Source organism: Cricetulus griseus (genome assembly GCF_003668045.3).
Source record: "Cricetulus griseus strain 17A/GY chromosome 1 unlocalized genomic scaffold, alternate assembly CriGri-PICRH-1.0 chr1_1, whole genome shotgun sequence".
In the NCBI taxonomy this organism is placed as follows: Eukaryota; Metazoa; Chordata; class Mammalia; order Rodentia; family Cricetidae; genus Cricetulus; species Cricetulus griseus.
In genome coordinates this window covers 138,722,198-138,743,921 of record NW_023276807.1, presented here as the reverse complement: position 1 = coordinate 138,743,921, position 21,724 = coordinate 138,722,198, and the positions used below count along the sequence as shown (strand labels likewise).

Here is a 21,724-nt window from a genome sequence, read left to right as displayed (position 1 = left end):
AAATACCTTAGTACCTCTGAGATGTAACCAAAAGAAGTCTTTCCAAATTCTGAGAAGTTTCATCAGTTAATTCTGTTTGTCAAAACAAGTACAGGCTCTTCTCCCTGTACTGAAATAACAGGCGTGGTATAATTTATGAGGAAAGAAAGGGGAGTTACATTAGACTGGTTCTCACCAATATACTAAGCATCTAGAAGGCCAGCATAGCATGGCCACTGTGAGCAGTGTCCCCACAATTAGTACAGGGTGAAGACAGGGCCCTGGAGGTGGAGGTCCATTTGGATCAGTAAGAGTGTGGAAGAAGTTTCCTTTCTCATTTCTTCACATATGCCAGGACAGGCAGGAAAATCTGCACTTAAAAAAAAAAAATCACTGGTCTTTCACCAGCTTCCATTTCCAGTTGTCTTGAGGACCTAACTTCACTGCTGAAAGCTCATCATTGTGGCATTTCACTGGCAGCCTTTCAGGGCAGCCAGACCACTCGCCACGCTTTACAATTACCCATTCACTTGCCTTTTGAGCAAGTTTCCTTAATCTCATCTGGCCTGACTTCATCTTTGCCTCTAGGCCCCCAACCTCCATTTTTGTAGTGTCTTCACCAAACATGTAATTATATTTCCCAACCCCTTAGAGATGTAAACCTTTTATAAGGTCTCTCATCAGTTTTACAACTTACAGATGTCTCCCAGCCATGTCTGAAATGTAATCACTAAAGGAGATAGTAGATCTGTGGGCTTTAACTTTGTTTTAAGTTACCCAAGTGCCTCTTGTCACAGTGGCACAAGAAAGCCTACTTTTCTTGGGGGTAAAGTCAACTAATAAACACGAATAGCCTTTGTTCTCCTAACTCCAACACACAACTCTCCTGGCCCTTTGTTTCAGTGGAACTAAGTTTTCACTGAGTTCCAGTCTCCTTCACTATCAGCATGGTTTTAAACAGGCTGCTTTGCTACTTAATCTTGTCCAGTGAAATTTTTTTGATACTTTCAATTTTCTGCCCAAATTAACATTCTTATTTTGAAATCATTCCTCAAATGAGATATCAGAAAGAAGTTAACCAGCTCAGTAATTTAAAGTTTTTGTGTAGCCGGGCATTGGTGGCACACGCCTTTAATCCCAGCACTCTGCAGAGGCAGCTGGATATCTGTGAGTTCGAAGCTAGCCTCGTATACAAAGTGAGTTCCAGGACAGGCTCCAAAGCAATACAGAGAAACGCTGTCTTGAAAAACCAAAAAATAAAAGTGTGTGTGTGTGTGTGTGTGTGTGTGTGTGTGTGTGTGTGTGTGTGTGTGTGTTTGTGGGTATGTGTCTCTCTGTATGTGTTTGTGTATATGCATATGTATATGTGTGTTTGTGTGTGTGTCTGTGTGTCTGTGTGTGTATTTACATCATAGCATGAATGTGGAGATCATAGGACAACGTGAAAGAGTTGATTCTCTCCTTCCACTAACACTGAGTTCTTAATTCCAACTACTCACTAAAAATCAGCTGGAGTGTGTACAAAACTACTGCCGGGTTCTATGCACAGGGACTGTGATTTCATTTGTCTACAGATGAATCAGTCATAAGGATTTTGCAAATCCTTGGTTGATTCCAATTTGCAGTGGTCTGAATCACTGCCTAAGATTCTCAGAGTTTTGTTTTGTTTTATTAAATCAACTCTTCTATTTCTGGATTCGGCAAGCACTTTCTGGGAAACTACTTCCTGCCAGACATGTCTATTACTAAAATGAATGTGGCACAGTCTCTGCCATGCAAGGAGACCTCAAAACAATGGGCAAGCAGAATATTCATGCCATAATGCAAATAAAGACAACAATAAAAATTCATCCAAAGTGTGACAGAATCCAGATTAGTCGTCTGTTAAAATTCTCTAGGGATTATGCCTGATTTCATTAGGCTAATGTGTGTGCACAGCAAATGCTGTAAGAGCAGAGAGAGAAGATTCTAGGTAAAGTAAACAATAGGAACAAATCCCAGGGATAAGAAAACCACCATTGTCATCTCAAGGCCTCTGATGGAGGCACTGCTGTCGCCACCACTGTGATCTCATTAGCTTAGATTGACCAGATTTTCTGGAAATTTGTGTCCAAATCAATGCACATCAACATTTATTTACTTGGAAACAGCAAAGGATATTTTGTAGTAACAACAAAATATCTAATATGGCTGGTCTGGGGAATAGTATCTGGCCATTGTTCTTAATTTTGAGACAAGGTCTCCAGTAGATGAAGATGAAGCTGATCCTCCTTTCTCCACTTTCAAACTCTAGGATTTCAGGTGTACATGTCTATATCCATCTCACTCTGAAAGCCCTTCAACATATGCAAGGACACAGGGATGGAATTTAACTGATTTTTTTACTACATTAGTATATAAATTTACTTAGTCTTGCCAAACTATTCTAGAAATGACAGGTTACATGGCATGCAAATTATAAAGCTACTTTTAAAACCCTAGTTGTAGCAGATTGAATGTGAAAAATCAATCACTCAACAACTCCCTGGTTGACTTTTGGGCTTCTTTAATTAAGGAGCGCTGGCTGGAATCCTAACAGCTCACATATGTAGAGGCTCTCAGCACAGTGATCACAAGGGGTGATAACAGAGGAGGGCAGTCTCACATTCACAGAACCTTCACAGAAAGATTAATTGAGCCCTTGACATGCCAAGGACAACCCTGGGGATATGACACGTGTTGCCTCTTAAGTCTAAAGTGACAGTTCACTCAAGTGTTTCATCTAATAGCGCAATTTTAGAGCATTTAGAGTTGCTTTCTTTAGTGCTATATTGAAATAACCCCAGTATACTATCTCCAGAGGCCTTTTAAAATCCAAGTATCTATTCAAAGATCTTTTTATCAGGTGCCTCAAACTACAAGAATATTTTACAATTTTCTTTCAAGACAGGGTTTCTCCATGAAACAGTTCTGGCTATCCTGGAACTCACTCTGCAGACCAGACTGGTCTTGAATTCACAGAGATCCACCTGCCTCACCACCACCAGGCCCAGCTATATTTTAAAACAAAAACTAGTAAAATAGGAAATGTTAACAATCCTTAATTTCATATCAATTCCCCAAATAAAGACAGACTTTACCAAGCCCACCTACTGGGATGGAATGATACATACACACATCTGCTGAATTTCTAGAAAACTGTTTTTAGAAGAGACCAGCTCTGTCTAGGTTCATGTAGACAGGATAAAACCCAGTATCTTCCTCATCTTTGCCAATTGACAATAAACAACTTCTCTCAATTCAATAGAACCAATGTCAATGTAACATAATTTCTCATGTGGCAATGACATAATAATTAAATGATTTTGAACTTTAGGTCCTCTTCTTTTCTTGACTTTATGAATGGTAATAATTTTATTTAGACTACAGCTAGCTCTATATATGTATTACAACACATATAATTAAGGTAAAACGAATCTGTCTTCAAGCAGAACCTGAAAGACAGGTTTGAATGAAGAATATAAATGTTGAAACTCACAGTTTTTTTAAAAATTATTCTTTTAAATTATTTTTATTTATTCGTTTAAATTAAAAATTAAGAATATCTTTTCTTTGTTCCTAGAACTTTTGTCAGAAACTCTACTGTCTGTAGCTAATGTTAGGTCACAGACAGTAAAAGTGTAAAGCCACAGAGTTTGGGGGAAGCCAAAAGCTATCTTATGAAATCATTAAAATTCAACTTCTATTGATGAGGAATTGTAACATATAGACTATCCCTCCAGAGAAGGAAGCTCTAGCTATTTCCTCAATCTTGTCCAGGAGTTTCTTTGAAGCAATTACAAGGGTGTATTATCTGGTAAGATGGAGAGTCAAAGAAACTAACATTTTTATGTAATAGAGAAGAAAGGCTGCTTTCTTCTTTATCCAGATGCATCCCTGGAGTGGAAACAGCCATCATCATATCATCCCAATTTAAAACAAATCATCACAGGCACTACTCTGTTTTATGCTCATTGAGCACCATTCAGATCTATAATTCAGCTTACTAAAGAACTTATTGATCAAGGAGTACACCAGGGAGGAATGTCCCAATCCTGGACTGCCCTGGTTTCTCAGTCAGTCTACTTTTAGCTGTAAAGAGTCAAGTCTTTTCTGGATGAAATATTAAAATTAAGACTGAGGACCCCAGGATCTGCCCTTTCCTGTATTAGATGGGAATTAGCACACCCTAGAGGCTGACTTAAATAGTTCCACCTCCTTAGATGCAACTTTTAGAAATTACAGTATCTATCTATCTGAGACAGGGTCTCTCTACATAGCCTTGGATGTCCTAGAACTCATTATGTGTGTAGTGCCATGAACAGGACAGGGCCTGCCTCTGCCTCACAAGTGCTGGAATTACAGGAGTGTGCCACCATGCCCAGATAGAATTACACCTTTAAATTTAACCTGATGGTGGTGATATGCTGAAAAGGGCTTGATTGACTTGCTTACCTCTCACCTCCCCAGCCCTTGTATAAATCTGAATCAGCAGACATGTATTAACATGTTGTTAGTTGGAGCCCAGTGCTGTATTTGGCTGGTAGCTGTTAATAGTGTGGATAAATCCTCAATATTATGTTTAGGGAAAAGGTCCTGAAGGCCTGAGTGGTCAAGATGTGCAACTTCACAGAGGACCATACTTTTGGGGGATCACAAAGGAAATCCCGAGTTTGTATCTGCATTAATTAAATAAAATTAACCCTGGGTCAGGAGGCTGAGTTAGCAACTAGTTGATAGAAAGTAATCAGAGCATCAGAGGGCATCTGGAAAAGAGAGATGCACCCGAAGTAGTAGGGAGGGGTTTTAAGTGGTATGGCTTCTTCTCTTTTGGCAGAAGGACAGCCCTTTTGGGAGACACCAATAAAAAGAGAAGGTTAGCTAGATTACGGCACAGCAGCTGTGCTGAAGATAAAAGAACACCAGACCCTAGAATGTTAGGAGGCCTTCCAGCTATTTTGCTAGACATGACGGCAAAATCCTGTACAGCCAGTGTGGGGACATGATGAGGGCCTTGGACCAGAACCCTACCAAGGCTCAAGGTCCTGGTGTGGACAGAAGTTTTTGTCCTGCCCTGTCCCACTGCTGATCAGTCCCAGAATAACACACAGAGGCTTATATCAATTATAAACTGTTTAGCAGATGGCTCAGGTTTCTTATTAGCTATCTCTCTCTTAATTGTTAGCCCATTTCTATTAATCTGTGTATCTGCACATGGTCTTGGCTTACTGGTCATGCCCAGACCTCTGGCTTCCTCAGCAGCTACATGGCATCTCCTCTCTTAACTCACTTTCTGTGTTCCTCTTCCCAGCCTTCTAGTCTGCTAGCCCTACCTATCTATACTTCCTGCCTGGCTACATCCTGCCTGTCTGTTGTCTGACAGCTTTATCCATCAACCAATAATAGAAGCATATATTCACAGCATACAGAAGGACATCCCCATCATCCTGGGGAACCCCAAGAGTGATGAGATGAATGTGGAGGTGCTGGACTTTGAGCACTTCCTGCTCACGCTGCAGACTGTGGCCAAGCACAAGGACCAGAGAACTTGGGCAGATTATGTTGAAGACCTTTGTATGCTTACAAGGAAGGGAATGGTATCATCCTTGAATGTTCTTTTTGAAATTTTATTTATTCATGCATTCTATCTTTGTCTGAGTGCACATCTGCACACCAGAAGAAGGCATCAGACAGTTGTGAGCTGCCATGTGGGAACTGAACTCAGGACCTTCTGAAGAACATCGAGTGCTCTTAACCACTGAGCCAGCTCTCCACCCCCATCCTTAAATATTCTTAAAGCCAAACAGCTAATTCTAACATATTGCTGGAACAGGAGTTTCTGAGTCAAATGATGAATACATTTTTACAATCATCCAGAAAACAAAAACAAAGTACTTTTTTCTGGTAGCAGGGTGTGTGAATGCAGATTATATTTAATTTAGAAAGACCTTCAAACTTGTTTCTCTGCTTTGCCCCCAACCCGTTTTCCACAGTTTATCCACAGTTTATTGGCTTCCCAGAGTATTACCCTGTGGAAAAGAAGACCAGACAGCATTCAAGTGCTGAGTGAAATCCCTTCCCATGTGTCATCACCAGTCCTCCTGCCCTGTTCACTGCAGCTCACACACACACAAGCTTTCAGTCACTATCCTGAAGAAAGCTGACTTCTCTTTCAGTGCCTCTGCATTTGGCTAGCAATTCTTTCTTCCCACATACTCATTTCACCTCCTCATCTTTTGTATCAGAGCTGCTTCTAGGCATGGTGCTTCCTCACACATCCGAAGCATAAGTTTTTACTTTCTCTATTAGATCACTCTTTTTGGTTCTGAATAGATTTGCCAACAGTCTTATCTTAGTAACTTTCCTACTCTGCAAGTAGGTGTTCACTTCAGCTTCCATTATCAGACACGTTAGAGGACCTCATGTTTTGTGGACTGTCCTTGTGTGTGTAATTGTGGAAGGACAGGGGGAAGGAAGGAGGGGAGGAAGGGAAGAAGGGAGGGATAGAAGGAGGGAGGGAAGGAGGGAGGGAGGAACCTACCAAAAGCTTTGTGCAGGAAATTCTATCCCAAAATGACAAACAACAAAACAATAAAAGAATTCACAGAAAACTAGGAAATGAACCCGGAAGAGGCTCTGGTAAGAGGAAGCTTGTATTCCAGTTTCTGCTCAGTGTAGGGAGGGTTACCTGAGTTCTTTCATATGTCTTCCAACTGTGACCCCTTGTCTACATCATCAGTACAGCAGTGTAAGGCAGGCTGCATGGATCTTCAAGGCAGATCATGTTTCCAAGGCAGAGGATTCCAGCACTGGACCAAGCAACATAGATGACAAGATGACTTTCTGGAAGCTGCTTACTTTTGGCCATATAAAGGCAGGGGAAGAAGGCTGCTTAGGAAGGAACTGTAGCATTTTCTATGTGCCAGACTGGGCTTCATTTAAAAAACTTTACACACACAAACTTAAAATGAGCTCTGTGACGTCTATACTATCATTGTCAATAGTGAGATGGGGAAGCAGACACACCAGAGAAATGAAGTAGCTTGTCATTGTCATGCAGATGATAATGGTTACAATGATTTACAGAGCAGGACTAAACTTTAACTCCAGAGTCTGCATTTTGAGCCCTTCCTGTAAATAAGGTTAGAGAGGTAGAGACTAGAATACACCTAGCAGGGATAGAATCAGAGAGACAGGTAAGGCTTTAAAATGATTTGGGGTTGGTTTGTCTTCTAGCCTGATGATCAGGGTAGAATCCTGATCATTCAATCCTCAGAACATTAGAAGGAGGGAATACTTGCCCCCCCCACCACCACACAGGAACATAAAAACATTTTTTTAGCCGGGCAGTGGTAGCACACACCTTTAATCCCAGCACTCGGGAGGCAGAGGCAGGCAGATATCTATGAGTTTGAGGCCAGCTTGGTCTACAGATCGAGTTTAAGGTAGGCTCCAAAGCAACAGAGAAACCCTGTCTTGAAAAACCAAACAAACAAACAAAAAAACAAAACAAAACAAACTAATGCCTTAGATTACATACATGAAGATAAGCTGTGACTAATGAAAAGACAAATATTAAGGGCTCTTTCCTCTCAATTTATATAATGTTTTAAAATCAAAATCAGTATCTATCAGAAGTTCAATTGTGTCATAGTCACATTCCAAAGGTGGACTTCTTGGTGTCGAGTGCTGCTTGAAAGAAGTCTGGATCTAATTTTTGTTACCCTTTATGTAGTGGTGGATGTGTCATTTTGCACTATCAACTTACATGTTGTATGGCCATAGGGATGTCATTCACCAGTGTGCCTTCCTCTACACGGGCAAAGCACCAATTTCCAACTCTGCCACTATCACCGATGTGACTTTGGGTCAGGCGTATATTCCTCCATGAAGTCTGAATCCACATCTGTAATATGAGAAAATTACTGACCACACAAGGCTGCAGTAAGACAAAATAAATCAAGTGTTTGTCATTTGTGATGAAGAGACCAGCTTCCCTTTCAGCAGCCATAACAGCCGAACACGTGCTTGCCATAAACCTGCCTTGGTCACTTAGAGGTCAGATGCCTGTCTTGTGACAAGGAACCAATCGGAAGTTAGCTGGTGGCGCTATGCTTTACGACCCTGGGTGTGCTTTACGGACAAGCGCACAGCAATGACAGTAGAGAGCATAGCAACCACCCTGGGAGGGCCTATGGGCCATAACAACCAGTTGACCAATCAACACAGGGCAAGCCCTCCAAGCCTGGAGGCACACCAATCCTGAGCCTGTGCGTACCCCTAGACACTCCCTTTACGCTGCCCTATAAAGATCTGTGCGCAGCGGCTTCAAACTGTCTTTGCTAGCCATCCGCCATGGTGGGTGGGTCAAAGACCTGAGCTAACATGGGGTTAGCTCATTAAATTACAATAAAGCCTCGTGCAGTTTGCAGCAAGCTCGAATCCGCCTGGTGATTGGGGTGACTGTGAACGTGGCCTGGAATCCCGGATACTTGAGTTTTCGGGGGTCTAACAGTGACATGCTTGACAAACACTTGTCTCACACATTACACTGTGTAAAATGCAACTTCCATAAGCAACATGGCCCATCACTAGATTTATTAACATACTTAAACAGATTTCCAGGCAGCTATTTATCTTAACAATGTCTGGGGACTCCCTATTCATGGTGCTTTAAGACAATTATCTTTCAGCTGGAACAATGTGAGTTGTAAATGTCTCTTTACAGTCAAACTTGAAAAGTAGTAAATGTCTTAAGTGAGAGACAGCTAAAGCCCCAAGACCATCATCTATCCACTCCCAAATGCTGGGGCACAGGCTAGAGAAAGCAATTTGAAGTTGCAAGTGCTACTGAGTAGTTTTTCTCATAACGGTTTACAGTTTGGATAGTTCCTTTTTCTTCTATGGTGAGCCTCAGTGCTTTCCATCACTCTTATCCTGAACATTGCAAACCACATTGCAAACCTCCTTTCTGTGTAACTGTTATGGTGCCTTTGCATGACTGGGCTCATTCTATCACGGGCTTTCTAGCAATGGATTAAAATTATAGCTGAAAGAATTTGGAAAATAACAGAAAGGCTTTATGAGTTTCAGGCTTAGTCCCGTGGTAAATATGTCGGTGCAGACATGGATTTTATTTGACCTCAGTTTGTTTTTGTTACTTAGCTTGGATAATGAGCTTTTGAGTTGCTTGAGAAAATACAGCTGACCCAGTTAAACTGAAATATCAGGAAAAAATAAACCTTTCAGCTTAAGCATATGTCACGCAGCATTTTGGTCATTCACCTGAATTTTCACATTTAACTATCCTTTCCCTTTTTTAAGAGCTCCATCTTGGATCGCATTTGTTGTTTGCAAATGGGGAATAAACTAGTATCTTCGTAGGATAAAGAATCTAACTTTAAATTGCCTTTGAGGTCAAAAATCCTTTAGTAAGAGATTGTCGGATCTCTGGGGAAAAGGCCCACAGCTCACTCAAACACAAGCTGCGGCTACCTTTACTGGATGATTTCTTGCAGAGTGAAGAAAGCTCATGAGATCGGCCTCTGAACACAGTCGCAATCGAGTTGAGGTCTGTAAATATTCCTTCAAATAGCAAGTAGACATATAAAACACTTCCTCCCAAGTGAGAAAGACTCACTTCCTCATCTACCGGGAAAACCGCTGCAGAGGCTCTGCACACGCGCACAAGGACTTTGAGGCCGCGCGCCGGTCCCGCCCTCTGAAAAGTCACGTGGGCGAGTCCTAGCTTAAGCCTTTGGTCTGGGTCTGTCATGTGACCGGGGTTCTCGGTTCTCGGGATGGAGGCGGAAGACGGTACGCCGCCGCTGTGGCGGCTGCAGAAGTTGCCTCCGGAGCAGGGTCCCCCGGTGAGGGGTTGCGGGCAGAGCATGGGAGGGCGGCGTTCGGACGTTTAGTCCTGGGCCCCTGGGGACAGAGTGGCGGCCCTGGGACTTCGCGCGCGACCCGGGGGTGGCTCTGGCCTGGGTGTGTGTAGGGTCTCCTTGCATCTAGAAAGCTGTGGTGGCGGAGCCCTTGGTCTATTGCATCCACGGGTGGGTCATTCATTATTTAAGGTCAGACCTCCCTAACGTGCCCTGGGAACCTTTTCCTATGTGGTCCAGAGGATGTGGTGAAACCCTGGCGGGACTGTCACCTGGAGGGCGGCAGGAACCACCTCCTAACCAGAAAATAACTGGCCATCAACTTCTTTTTATTGTGACCAAAAAAAAAAAAAAAAAAAAAAAAAGGTGATTGCAGCCGCTGAAAACAAATTTCACAAAGGCAGGCTTGTGGGGACCAGGAGCAGCCAGCCAGGCTCTCCCTGAAGGCTCCTGGGAAAATGTTTGGTGGTGGCACCCAGTCTTTGCCCGTGCCAAGCTTCTTTTCTAAGTCGATTATGGCCCTCCTTCCCAAACTGTAACGAGGTTGAAAGAAACTGAACTTCACTCTTTCCATTGTCAGGAAAATGCATCATAAGCATTTTCTTTGATTTTACAAATGAGGACAGTGAAATGCCAGCCACAGGTTTGTAATTTGCTAGAGGTTTCCAGACAGCCATGGCCAAAGCTAAAGCCTACTCTTTGATGTGTGGACCAAGTCTCTGAACTTTCACGCCTGCGGTCGTCCCTTATAGAGATGACCAAAACTTTACTACTGTACATATCCACTGGAACCAGCCATCTTTTTCCCCAGTCTCTGCCTTCTGCCACAGCTGTGGAGAATCCCTTGTTTGGGGCTCAGCTCCTCTTTTTCCTGCTTTGGTTCCTCCCTGACCTAGTTTTGTTTTGTTGACACCTCCCTCCTTACCCAGCCACTCGGTTTAGAAAATCCTCCTTGGACTCCCCCTTCCAACTTCCTTTACCTGTTCACCATCTCTGCCTCTATGTAGCCCCCCCCCCCCCCCCCCGCGCCCCAATCTCTTAGTTTCACACTCTTTCCTCCTCTCCTAGTATCTTGGCAACATCGTGGAAAAATCATGTAAACACTTGAATGCAAGTTGAGCACACGTTAAACATAAACAGAGGGTCTTACTGTGCATTATCCAGTGTGTGCAGATGGGTTTGGTACTCATTAGTGTGGTATAGTAGTGAAGTGTTACTCTTTACCATGGTGTGGATTAAGATCTAAGAGAATCAGTGTCGAAAGCCTTTTTGGCTAAATGCTATTTCCCAGTTATTTGGATTTAAATGCTCCTTTTGAAGGATAAAAATGTGGCCTGAGCAGTATCACATGAATATGATTATTTTTGGTAGTGGCATGATATATACTCAGTAAACATTGAAGGCTTGAATTGTAGAAGTAGTGATACCAGTGTTAAGAACAATGACAAAGCCAGACTCATAGTCTTCAGATGTTCTGTACCTGCCTGGCATGGTTTAGTTTCTTACATATTCTTACGACATTGTGTGGGCAGATGACATTTTTCTTTTATACTTGCAGAAAATTTAAATGAAACTAGGAGTTAGTGGAACAAGGAGGCATACTAGCCAGCTCTGTCTCAAATTCAGTCTTCATGTTTTGTTAAGTTGACATGATTTCTGTTGCTGGTGATGTAGAGCTAAGGGAATGTAGAAGAGGAAAGCATGGCCAGGGCTTTCTCAGAGCAACACAGAGTGAATAGGAATGTGACTGGAGGCAAAGCAGAGTCTGGTTAGTAGAGCCCCAGTGGGAGGCTATGCTGTGAAAGTCAGACTTTAATATCATGATGCCCTGGGACCCTGCAGGAAAACTTTGAAATGTACCAAGTGTATCTTTAATATTGTTTTAGTTCCTAAGAAACATTGTAATGCAAAGTCTGGAATTTAGCTGGGTTTGGTAGCTTATACTTGTAACCCCAGCACTTGGGAGGCTGACGCAGGAGGATTGCCATGAGTTTGAGACCAGCCTAGACTGTAGAAATGAGACCTTGTCTCAAACAACAACAACAAAACTAAAACAACAGCAAAAACAACAACAACAAAAATCCCCAAACAACCAAAACAAAAAAACAAAATGAAAAAAAAAAAAGACCCAACGATAAATCTTAAAAATAGTTACCTTTCTGTCTCAGCTGGCTTTATAAAAGGGGTGGTTCTGCAAGGAAGAGAAATCTGTCTTATCGTTTACTTTAAAGTACTTTTTATGTCCTTTTTCTCCCCAGCTTCTTCACAAAATAATTGATGGCATGTGTGGCCGAGCTTACCCTGCCTACCATGATTATCACAGCGTTTGGGATTTGACTGAATGGAAGCATGTTCTGGAAGATGTAACCATGTTTTTCAAAGCAGTAGTTGGCAAAAACTTTTCAGATGAAGAGGTAACTTCACTCCAGGTTTCTTTACCCAATAAGCACTGCCCAGAGTTTCTGACACTGCTTCTAGGGGAGAGGGGGGTCCATGCATGTCCTCAGTAGGTACTGAATACATGATACAGCAATTGAAACATCTAATTATGAGTGAGTGGAAGTTCCTATAGAAGTTTTAGAGCCTTTGCAGTTTTGTTTTAGTTGTTATTTTCCCCCACTGTAACAGGTTTAAAGTATACAGAAGAAAGCATCCAGCCTGGTAGCTGGGATTAGACCATTAACACTGGATCTCATGGGGTGTGGCTTTTGTAACTTTGTCAGGAATTATTTGTGCATATTTATGAGTTGTTTACTTTAACAAATGGAGTTCTATGTATTTGTCATGTTGATTTGGATGGTATTCTAGATCTGCATTTCTTTTGACTGTAGTCATCTAATCTGTTACATCCCTTGCTTTTTCACTCTCTTAATGGGGCTTTTGCTGAACAGAAGTTCTGAAGTTAATGAAATTGAATTTCCCAGTATTTCTTGGTGCAATGCTTAGGGTTATCAGTGTTGTATTTAGGAAATAGGAAGGTATCTTTGTGGGTTTTCTTGTGGCGGCTTGATTGTTTTAGCTTCTGTAATCTTCTCTCAGATATGTTTTGAATTTTGTGTGGGACAGGGGCTGTCTCAGTTTCTTCTGCATACTATCCCATTGACTATGTGCCATCTATTGGAATGACTGTCCTTGCCTCACAAGGCTACTGACAGAGTTGGTAATAAATCAGGTGGTCATGTGTAGGGTCTTTTTCAGATTCTTTATTGGATTCCATCAATCTCAGTGGCAGTTTTTTTTTTTTCTTTCTTCACTGTTTTAAATACCACAGCATTAAAGATATGCTACATTAATTCTTGATATCAGCTGGTAGAAGACTTTCAGCATCGTGTTTCTTCAAGGTTGCTTTGGCTCTCCTTGCTTCTTGTCTTCGGATATACTTTAGAATCAGCTTCTTAACTGTAAAAACCTGTTTGGATCTTAGTGTGGATTGCACTGAATCTTTAGATTATTTGTCGGTATCTGGCTGGCAGGAGCTTGTTAAGATCATTCTCAGCTTATGCTTTTGTAGTTATTAAAGTATTTCTTTTTCATTGTACTGTTATTTTAAGAAGTGCGTGGGAAGAGGATGGGCATATTTTTTTTACATTTGAAGAAGGAGGTCCCTTTTACTCCTGTGACCATTGGTGTGTGTTTTCACAGACACTCCAGCAGTTGAACCAACTGAATTCTTGTCATCAAGAAGCAGTTATGAAATGCTTGAAGAGCAGGAAAAATGAGATCAAGCAGGCCCTGTTGGGAGAAATAGTTGATATTTCTTGTGCACAGCTGAAGGATTTTGATTGGCAGTTAAAGGTAAGAATCTAGTTATTTAGATGTTTTTGTGTATAATATCTAAATATCCATATTGTTTTAAAATAAAACTGTCTAAAATTTGTTATTTTGAGACTGCATTGTTCCAAGGTAATAGCAAAGCTCATATAAATTATTGGATTTGTATTAACTTGGACATCAAGAGCATTCAAAGCAACCAGACCATGTGTGGTGCCATTGTATTGTTAATGAGTTTTCCTAGACCTATCAATCAGACATGGAGAAGTGTGTATACAGTGTATAACCTTGGCAAGAGTCTTCCAGATGCCATAGCTTTCTCAAAATTGGTACATAATGTTTTACTTCTAGGAGGAAACTTTGTGGAAAGAGGGTAAGAGGGTCGTGCTGAGTAGAGAAAGAACAATTTCAGAATAGCTTTCTGTTCTTTTAATGTACCAAACTTGTAGACAGAAAACAGATACGTTCTGGTTCATGAGTTCAGTTAGCATGGTCTTATATCCAGAAAGTGCTTCATGTTGTTTTGGTAGAGTAAGAGGACAAAAGTTGGGAAAATGGGTTAGTTAGATAAGCTCATAACTACAGAAATAGCCTCTTCTAGACAAAGTTGTCTCAGCTGAGAAAATGGGCCTTGTGGCTCTCATTGTGGCTCAGCCATGTTTAAGATTTTTTTATTAACATGATTATTATATTGACACAATACTCGAAGTGTGGGAAGTATGCAATACATTCAAAATTTGAAATGATTTTGTAACTGTTACACTGGTGGGCCAAATGATAAAAAGCAAATTTATCAGTGATAAACTAAATAAAAACTGTTTTCATTTAAGTAAACAGTTTGCATTTAAATAAGTATGGATGATAGGGGAGAAGTGCTAGTGTAGCCTTCATGAAGGACATGTAGTTGTTTTTGTTTATCAGATTGTGGCTTAGCTGGTAAGGCTTCAGTCTTCCGTTTTGTTGGGAGATGTGCTGTGCTTTCAGGCAGGGGAAGGTTCCTGTGGGTGCTGTTTTCAACTGTGCAGTCTTTTTCGTTAGCTTAATAATCTCTTTAGTCTTGATTGCCAGACTTAAATATTTAAACAAATAGGACCCTTGCCAGAGAAGAATGAGCAGGAGTTTAAAATCATGTTTTGTGAAATTTTATAGAGACACTGGAGGCCATGTGTTGGGAAAAGATAAGGCCAATTGCAGGCCTTAGTTGTGTTCAGAAGACTAGATGTCCTTCGGGTGGTATCTTGATATTGTGGTCATCAACAGTTTGATAGCCAACAGTGAATTAAGTCACCTAATTTCTACTTCTACGTTTCTGAGTAATTTTAGTCTTGATACATGAATTGTCTGTCATCTTGGAATCTTCTCTTTAACAGTTCTGCTTGGTTCTTGCTGTACTGGGCACTTTCAGCACTTCTGAGTTCTTATAATAAAGCACAGTTGTGAACCTGAAGACAGTGTTTTGTTTAGCCAAACTCTGATCCAGATGCTGGCTTTTGGACAAAGTGCTGGCTCCTTTTTTCCTGCCCATTTCCTGTATTTGTTCTGACACCTTTCCTTTCTCTTCCTGTTCTTTGTAATTGTGTTTATCGCTCCTGTTTCCCAGAATTTGCAAGCAGACGGGCCATGTGCTCTTACTGTTAGACCCCTGAAAACTCAAGTATCCAGGGTCCCAGGCCACGTTCTCAGTCACCCCAATCACCAGGCGGATTCGAGAGCTTGCTGCAAACTGCACGAGGCTTTATTGTAATTTAACGAGCTAACACCATGTTAGCTCAGGTCTTTGACCCACCCACCATGGCGGATGGCTAGCAAAGACAGTTTGAAGCCGCTGCGCACAGATCTTTATAGGGCAGCGTAAAGGGAGTGTCTAGGGGTACGCACAGGCTCATGATTGGTGTGCCTCCAGGCTTGGAGGGCTTGCCCTGTGTTGATTGGTCAACTGGTTGTTATGGCCCATAGGCCCTCCCAGGGTGGTTGCTATGCTCTCTACGTCATTGCTGTGCGCTTGTCCGTAAAGCACACCCAGGGTCGTAAAGCATAGCGCTACCAGCTAACTTCCGATTGGTTCCTTGTCACGAGACAGGCATCTGACTTTCTAGTGTCTGGGACAAGGTCATAGAAGCACGTGTTCGGCTGTTATGGCTGCCAAAACGGAAGCTAGTCCCTTCATTACCAAACTCTGATGCTTGTTGCATGTAGTTCAACTTACAGTTTATTGCCTTGCTTTCAACAGCTGGCGCTTTCTAGTGACAAGATCGCCACTTTACAGATGCCACTTTTAAACCTTCATCTGGATGTAAAGGAGAATGGTGAAGTGAAACCATACTCTGTTGAAATGAGTAAAGAGGAGCTACAGAGTCTAATTAGTTCCTTGGAAGCAGCTAATAAGGTATGTGCTTGAATTGGATCTTATAGTTTGCGTGCTTAAGTGTCAGCTGATCCTTGGGTAGGAAAAGTAGAATTCCAGAGGTTTGTTTATTTATTTATTTATTTATTTATTTATTAGTTCAAATTAGGAACAAGCTTGCTTCACATGTCAGTCCCTTCTCCCTTTCCCTCCCATCCTCCCAACCCTCCCCCCACAACCCTCCACCTGCCCCCATCCCATCCACCCTCCACTCCCCAGGGCCCTTGATGGTGGCTCCCCAAAGTCCAACACATGATCCTGGGCTGGGCCTAGGCCCTCCCCCATGTGTCCAGGCCGAGAGTGAATTCCTTCACATGGGATGGGCTCTCAAAGTCCCTTCTTACACCAAGGAAAAATACTAATGTATTACCAGGGGCCCCCTAGAGTTCGGAGGCCTCCTAATTGACATCCATGTTCGGGGGTCTGGATCAGTCCTGTGCTGGCCTCCCAGACAGCAGTCTGGGGTCCATATGCTCCCCCTTGTTCAGGCCAGTTGTTTCTCTGGGTTTCACCAGCCTGGTACCGACCCCTTTGATCTTCATTCTTCCCTCTCTGCAACTAGGTTCCAGAGTTCAGTTCAGTGTATATCTGTGGGTGTTCCAGAGGAGTTTTAATGTATCACATTTTACTAATACTTCATATCAAGCACAGAAAATACTTTGTTGGGATGTTCAGACCTCTACTTTAAATGTTGAGTTAATTATAACTTACAGTGTTCAATTACCAAATTCTGAATTAATTATCTAGTTATTTCCAAAACAAAAGCAGTGCTGTTACAACCATAGTTTTTGTTTTCCTTCAGTATTCATTAAGCTTAAAAATGAAATTTCTAACCTAGAGACCAAAACATTAGTTGATTCTCAGGTTTCTCTAATTAAAATAAAAATCTTCATGAATCTAAAAAAGAAATGTTTTACGTAGATGGACAGATGTTAGACAGTTGTCTTTGTAATGTTCTGAGTGTGGGAGATGAAATATAACTGTTGTTACAGAAAAATCAAGTTGAGATGTGATAGGACTGACAAACACTCCAAATCCTCACATGTGTAGCTGTGTCTGAACACCAACAGCCAGTCCCAGTGTGTAGCATGTGACAAAACAGGGTTTAAACAGCAGGAGTTGATTGTGAGGAAGCCAGCAGGTGATTTTCATTGTCAGGGTTTGCTTGCTGTTGAGCAGCCTTTCTTGAGGGCTGGTTGCAGGCCTTGGCTCCCAGGTGTTCTTCCTGGCTGCTGTCGGTCTCCTAGATCTTCCTTCCCTCTCAAGCCTCGATAAGCGTCACCTTGTTCCATTCTCCACGGTTGCTAACATTTTAATTTTGGCTTCACGATTGATCCTTATGTCCAGTAAGGAAGACTGGTGGCCTTCAGATGAATTTGCCCTTGAGAAGTGGGTGTGGTGGAGCCTGGTACAGTAACCAAGCACTGATCTTGGCAGGCAGGAGCCTGCCCTCATTTGCCTGTTGCTCTTCACATCTGTCTTCAGAGTTTATCTAGCAGATAGCAGCTCCATTCTAGTCTGACCTGATACCGCTTCTCCCTATTTGTGTTTTAAGGTGGTCCTGCAGTTAAAATAACTGGAAATGGTGAATTTCAACACTACCAGATTTCAGTGCTGCACCGTGGCAAAGTGAATGCTGTGTTCAGAAGGTGGATGCTACAGCAGGCTGAGCAGGAAGCAACGCTGAGATTACAGAGATGAAAATCTGTCAGCACCCTAAAGAACAGGAAATTGTATGGCTGATAGGAAAGACATAAAATGAAAGATGAAAAACTGGAGCTACTATGTGTGCTTTCACAATGATTGCTTTGTCTCATTTATTAAATGTTTGAGAAATCTTTAGATAATGCTTTATCGAAAGGTAAAAATAAGTTCTAGAGTAATGTAAACACACAAAGCAGACATACAGAACTGTTGCTTCTATTCGAATAGCAAGACATGTATTATGAATGTATGAATGTATAATGTATAATTTGTGATATGGGAAAATGTTTTAAAGCATATATAAGCTGCCTATGTAACTCAGGAGGGGTTGCATATCTTTTCATGTTTCAAAGAAAAGATTGTAAATTGTAAAGTTTCAGAGAAAAATCCGTTATCAGACACAACAAGAAAACATTTAAAATTTGTGTGAATAATTCGGGATTTATAAATTTTATGAACTAAAACGACAAGAAATGAGAATACCATGTTATTTTTACACATCCCCACCTCTTGGGGAGACTATGGTCTGAGCAAAGGAGAAAGCTCTGTACATATTGTTACTCACATGCAGGTTTAGTTTTATACATTCTTAATATGGAATTTGAGCTTTTGGATGGTCACAAATTAATTGTAATGTAAACCACTTTTCATCTCAGCTAACTTTAAAAATGAGCATTCTGAACAAATAAAAGTGTCTGGTTTTCTCTTTATGTAATCTTGATTTCAGTGCCTTCCCACATATCTCAGTGGTTGGTTTGCAATTAACTGGTCCCTGCTGTTAGCAGTTCCAGAGCAGTGATGATACCATTGCCTTCATACAGCTGCAGGCAGGCTCAGACAAGGCAGTGTAGCAAGTGCTGCTCTGTGAGCTATGATAGAGCAGTGACTAGAGCAGAAGTTTGGGACAGAACGTTCCTCAGTGACTACTTTTTCATTAAGAAATTTGCGGTGCGGAAAGTGTATCCAAATGGTGTACTCCATGTAGTTGTTGATTTCCTCTTAGGCAAGTCCCTTAGTCAGAATGGAGCACTGATATCTTGGAGCACTGGCGTTTGCAGAGGTCTCTGGATTATACCCTTCCTTTCAGTGTTCTCCCCCTCTCACACTTGGTTCCAGCAGCCTGTTTCATCTCCCTTAAGGTTTGATAGACATGCTGTCTCATGCCCTTATTTAAAGTGTCAGTTCAGGACATTTTGACTGACAGATACTCAAGAAAGCACCATGGTCAAAGTACTGAACACGATCCTGTCTGCAGGCTTTCTCTTGTCCTCAGTGGCTCTGTCTCTGGCCCTTCAGGTCACCACCACCTGTGTGCTTCCAGTCACCATAGATTAGTGGAAATGGGATCATACAGTATTTGTTCTTTTTCTTTTTACTGCTGGTGATGGGTGCAGGGCAGTGTGCTTTACCATTGAGATCTCATAAACAGCAAACTGAATCACGTCTGGCTTTTTCCAGTGTCTGTTTTTGGACAGTGCTTTACACTGTGTCCAGGCTGGCCTAGAATTCAACTATGTAGACCAGGTAGGGCCTTGAACTCAACAACAGTCATCTGGCCTCAGTTTTCCAAGTACTAGGATTATTGGTATGAGCCATCGTACCCAGCGTTAGCATTATTTTGAGTTTTATTCCTAACACACACATGAATACTTTGTTCCTTTTTATTGTTAAGAAGTATCATGTAGAACTCTGTCACCATTTGTTTATCTGTTGATAACATTTTGGAGGTTTCAGCATTTGCCCATTACAGTATAAAGGATGCTGTGAACATTTGCACGCATATCTTATTATGGGCAAATGATATTTTTTGGAGTGACAGCTTGGTCATGTGATACCCTTGTTTTTAAGATACCACCACTATTTTTCAGAGGGATTTTTTTTTTAACCCATTTTCCATTCCTACCAGAATGTATGCACGTTCTGATCCAACTTACCAATACGACATGTGGCCAGTCTTCTTGGTTTTAGCTATTTTGGTGTGCATGTGGTGGGATCTCATTGTGCTCGCAATAGTCACTAACACCCAGCCATGTCCACCATCTCTTAACATGCTTCTGCTGTCTGTACACCTCAGAGGACTCCATTCAGATCTGTTGCCAGTTTTTTAAGGTGGACTCAGTTCTTGTTTCTTAATATTGTGTTTTGATAGTTCCTTTCTAGTGCAAGGCCTCCACACTTAGCGATCTTTTTTTCTTCCCTGTAAGTAGATGGTACTGATTTCAGAGAGCAGCTTTGGACTTATAGAAAGGTTAAGAGGGCAGCAAAGAATTTCCAAATGGTCTCTAGTTTCTCCTCTTAACTGGTTATGTTGGTATAGAGCACTTTTATTTATTTATTTATTTATTTATTTATTTATTTATTTATTATTTTTTATTTTATTTTAGGTTTTTTGATACAGGGTTTCTCTGTGTAACAGCCCTGGCTGTCCTGGAACTCAGTCTGTAGACCAAGCTGGCCTCAAACTCACAGACATCCTCCCATTTTTGCCTCCGGAGTGCTGGGATTAAAGACTCATAGTTAGACTGGAGTTACCAGTTTGGGGAGAGAAGATTACAAAGCCAAAGTGTCATGTTGTCACATGATTTGTGACCTGATGCTGACTGTCATCACCTGGGGAAGGTAATACCGGTTAGCCGTCCTCACTGTGAAGTCACTTTCCATCTTCCTCATTCTGGGCTTTTCTCTGTGGGTGGACATGACTGTTCAGCCTGGGTAGAGTGGGGGTGGAGGTGGGGTTGTGATCCTTTCTACCTGGTTAAGGGATTCACAGTTGTTTCTTTGTTTTCTCCTATAAATTATTTTGACTTTTATGCCATAGACTTGTGGGTATCTCTTTTGTGCCTTGGGATGTAATCCCATATTGCTTTATTACTGACATTATTTTAACTCTGTCCAAGGAAAGCTCTTTGTGTTGGTTCCTGTGTCCCTTTGACACATTTGTGTAGCAGGGTGAGATTTTTTTGATGAGTAAGCAGTTTTAGTTTTTACTTTTTTGCTTTGAAAAGGCATTGCTCTACTTTCTGGCAGCACAAGGAATTCCAGACTCCTCTTGTATAATATTTCTCTATAGTAAAAGATGTATTTCTTTTTATTTTCTCTGTGTGTTTTGCCTGCATGTATATCTTGTCATCATGTGCATACCTGGTGCCTGGAGGGACCAGAAGATGATGTCAGATCCCAGGAACTAGAGTTACAGACAGCTATGAGCTCCCACCTGCGTGCTGAAAACCCGGGACCTGAGGAAGAGGAGCCAGTGCTCTAACCTGTGAACCATCTCTCCAGCCCCTGTGTAATATTTCCTGCCCAATCCTAGAATCAGCTGATTCTCCAAGAAGCCCAGGATCTGTTGGGAGCCATACAGCTTGGCATGAACCTTTAGGCCAAACTTGGCAAGCCACAGCATTATAGAACTGTCTTTTGATTATAAATGGCTTCTAGAAGCATGATCACCCAGAAGGAACAACATGACCCAGATGTCAATTCTTTGTTCCAACCATAGGCCCACTTACCTAAGCAAACCTCCAGCATCCCACCACTTACCTAGGCAACCCTCCTTCTTCCCATCACTTACCTAGGTAACACTCCCTCTCCCCACCACCCTTGAACTTTTTACCCTGCCAACACCCTCATTCTATAGTTTTCTAACATCCTGCTTAAACTAACACCTGGCTCTTGGCCTCTTCTCCCCCTCCCCTTTACCCCATACTACTGACTATATAAGCTAGCCTGGAAAAAATAAAATTCGCCACTTGATTAGAATCCTGTCTTGTGGTCATTCTCTCGCGTCTCTTGACTCCATTCCCCTCCCTGGACTTCTTGCTCTAGGTTTCTGTCCTGCGGGTAGGGACAACTACAAGGATCTTTTTATTGAAGATGGTTATTAGAAACCAAGTGAGATCTGCTGTGCTCACTGATAACTTCGAGCTGTGTCTTTTAGGCTTTCACAGAACAGCCAGAGCAAAGA

General features: G+C 41.8%; 1 protein-coding gene across 1 annotated transcript; it reads left to right on the top strand.

Moving 5' to 3' along the window:
* Positions 1-9,726: 9,726 nt before the first annotated feature.
* Commd8 (COMM domain containing 8) lies at positions 9,727-18,470 on the top strand. The gene is made up of 5 exons (XM_027390846.2): positions 9,727-9,866; positions 12,140-12,295; positions 13,524-13,676; positions 15,883-16,038; positions 17,612-18,470. Exons 1-5 carry the CDS (start codon positions 9,798-9,800, stop codon positions 17,630-17,632), a joined length of 555 nt encoding a protein of 184 aa, XP_027246647.1. The 5' UTR covers positions 9,727-9,797; the 3' UTR covers positions 17,633-18,470.
* Positions 18,471-21,724: the final 3,254 nt, after the last annotated feature.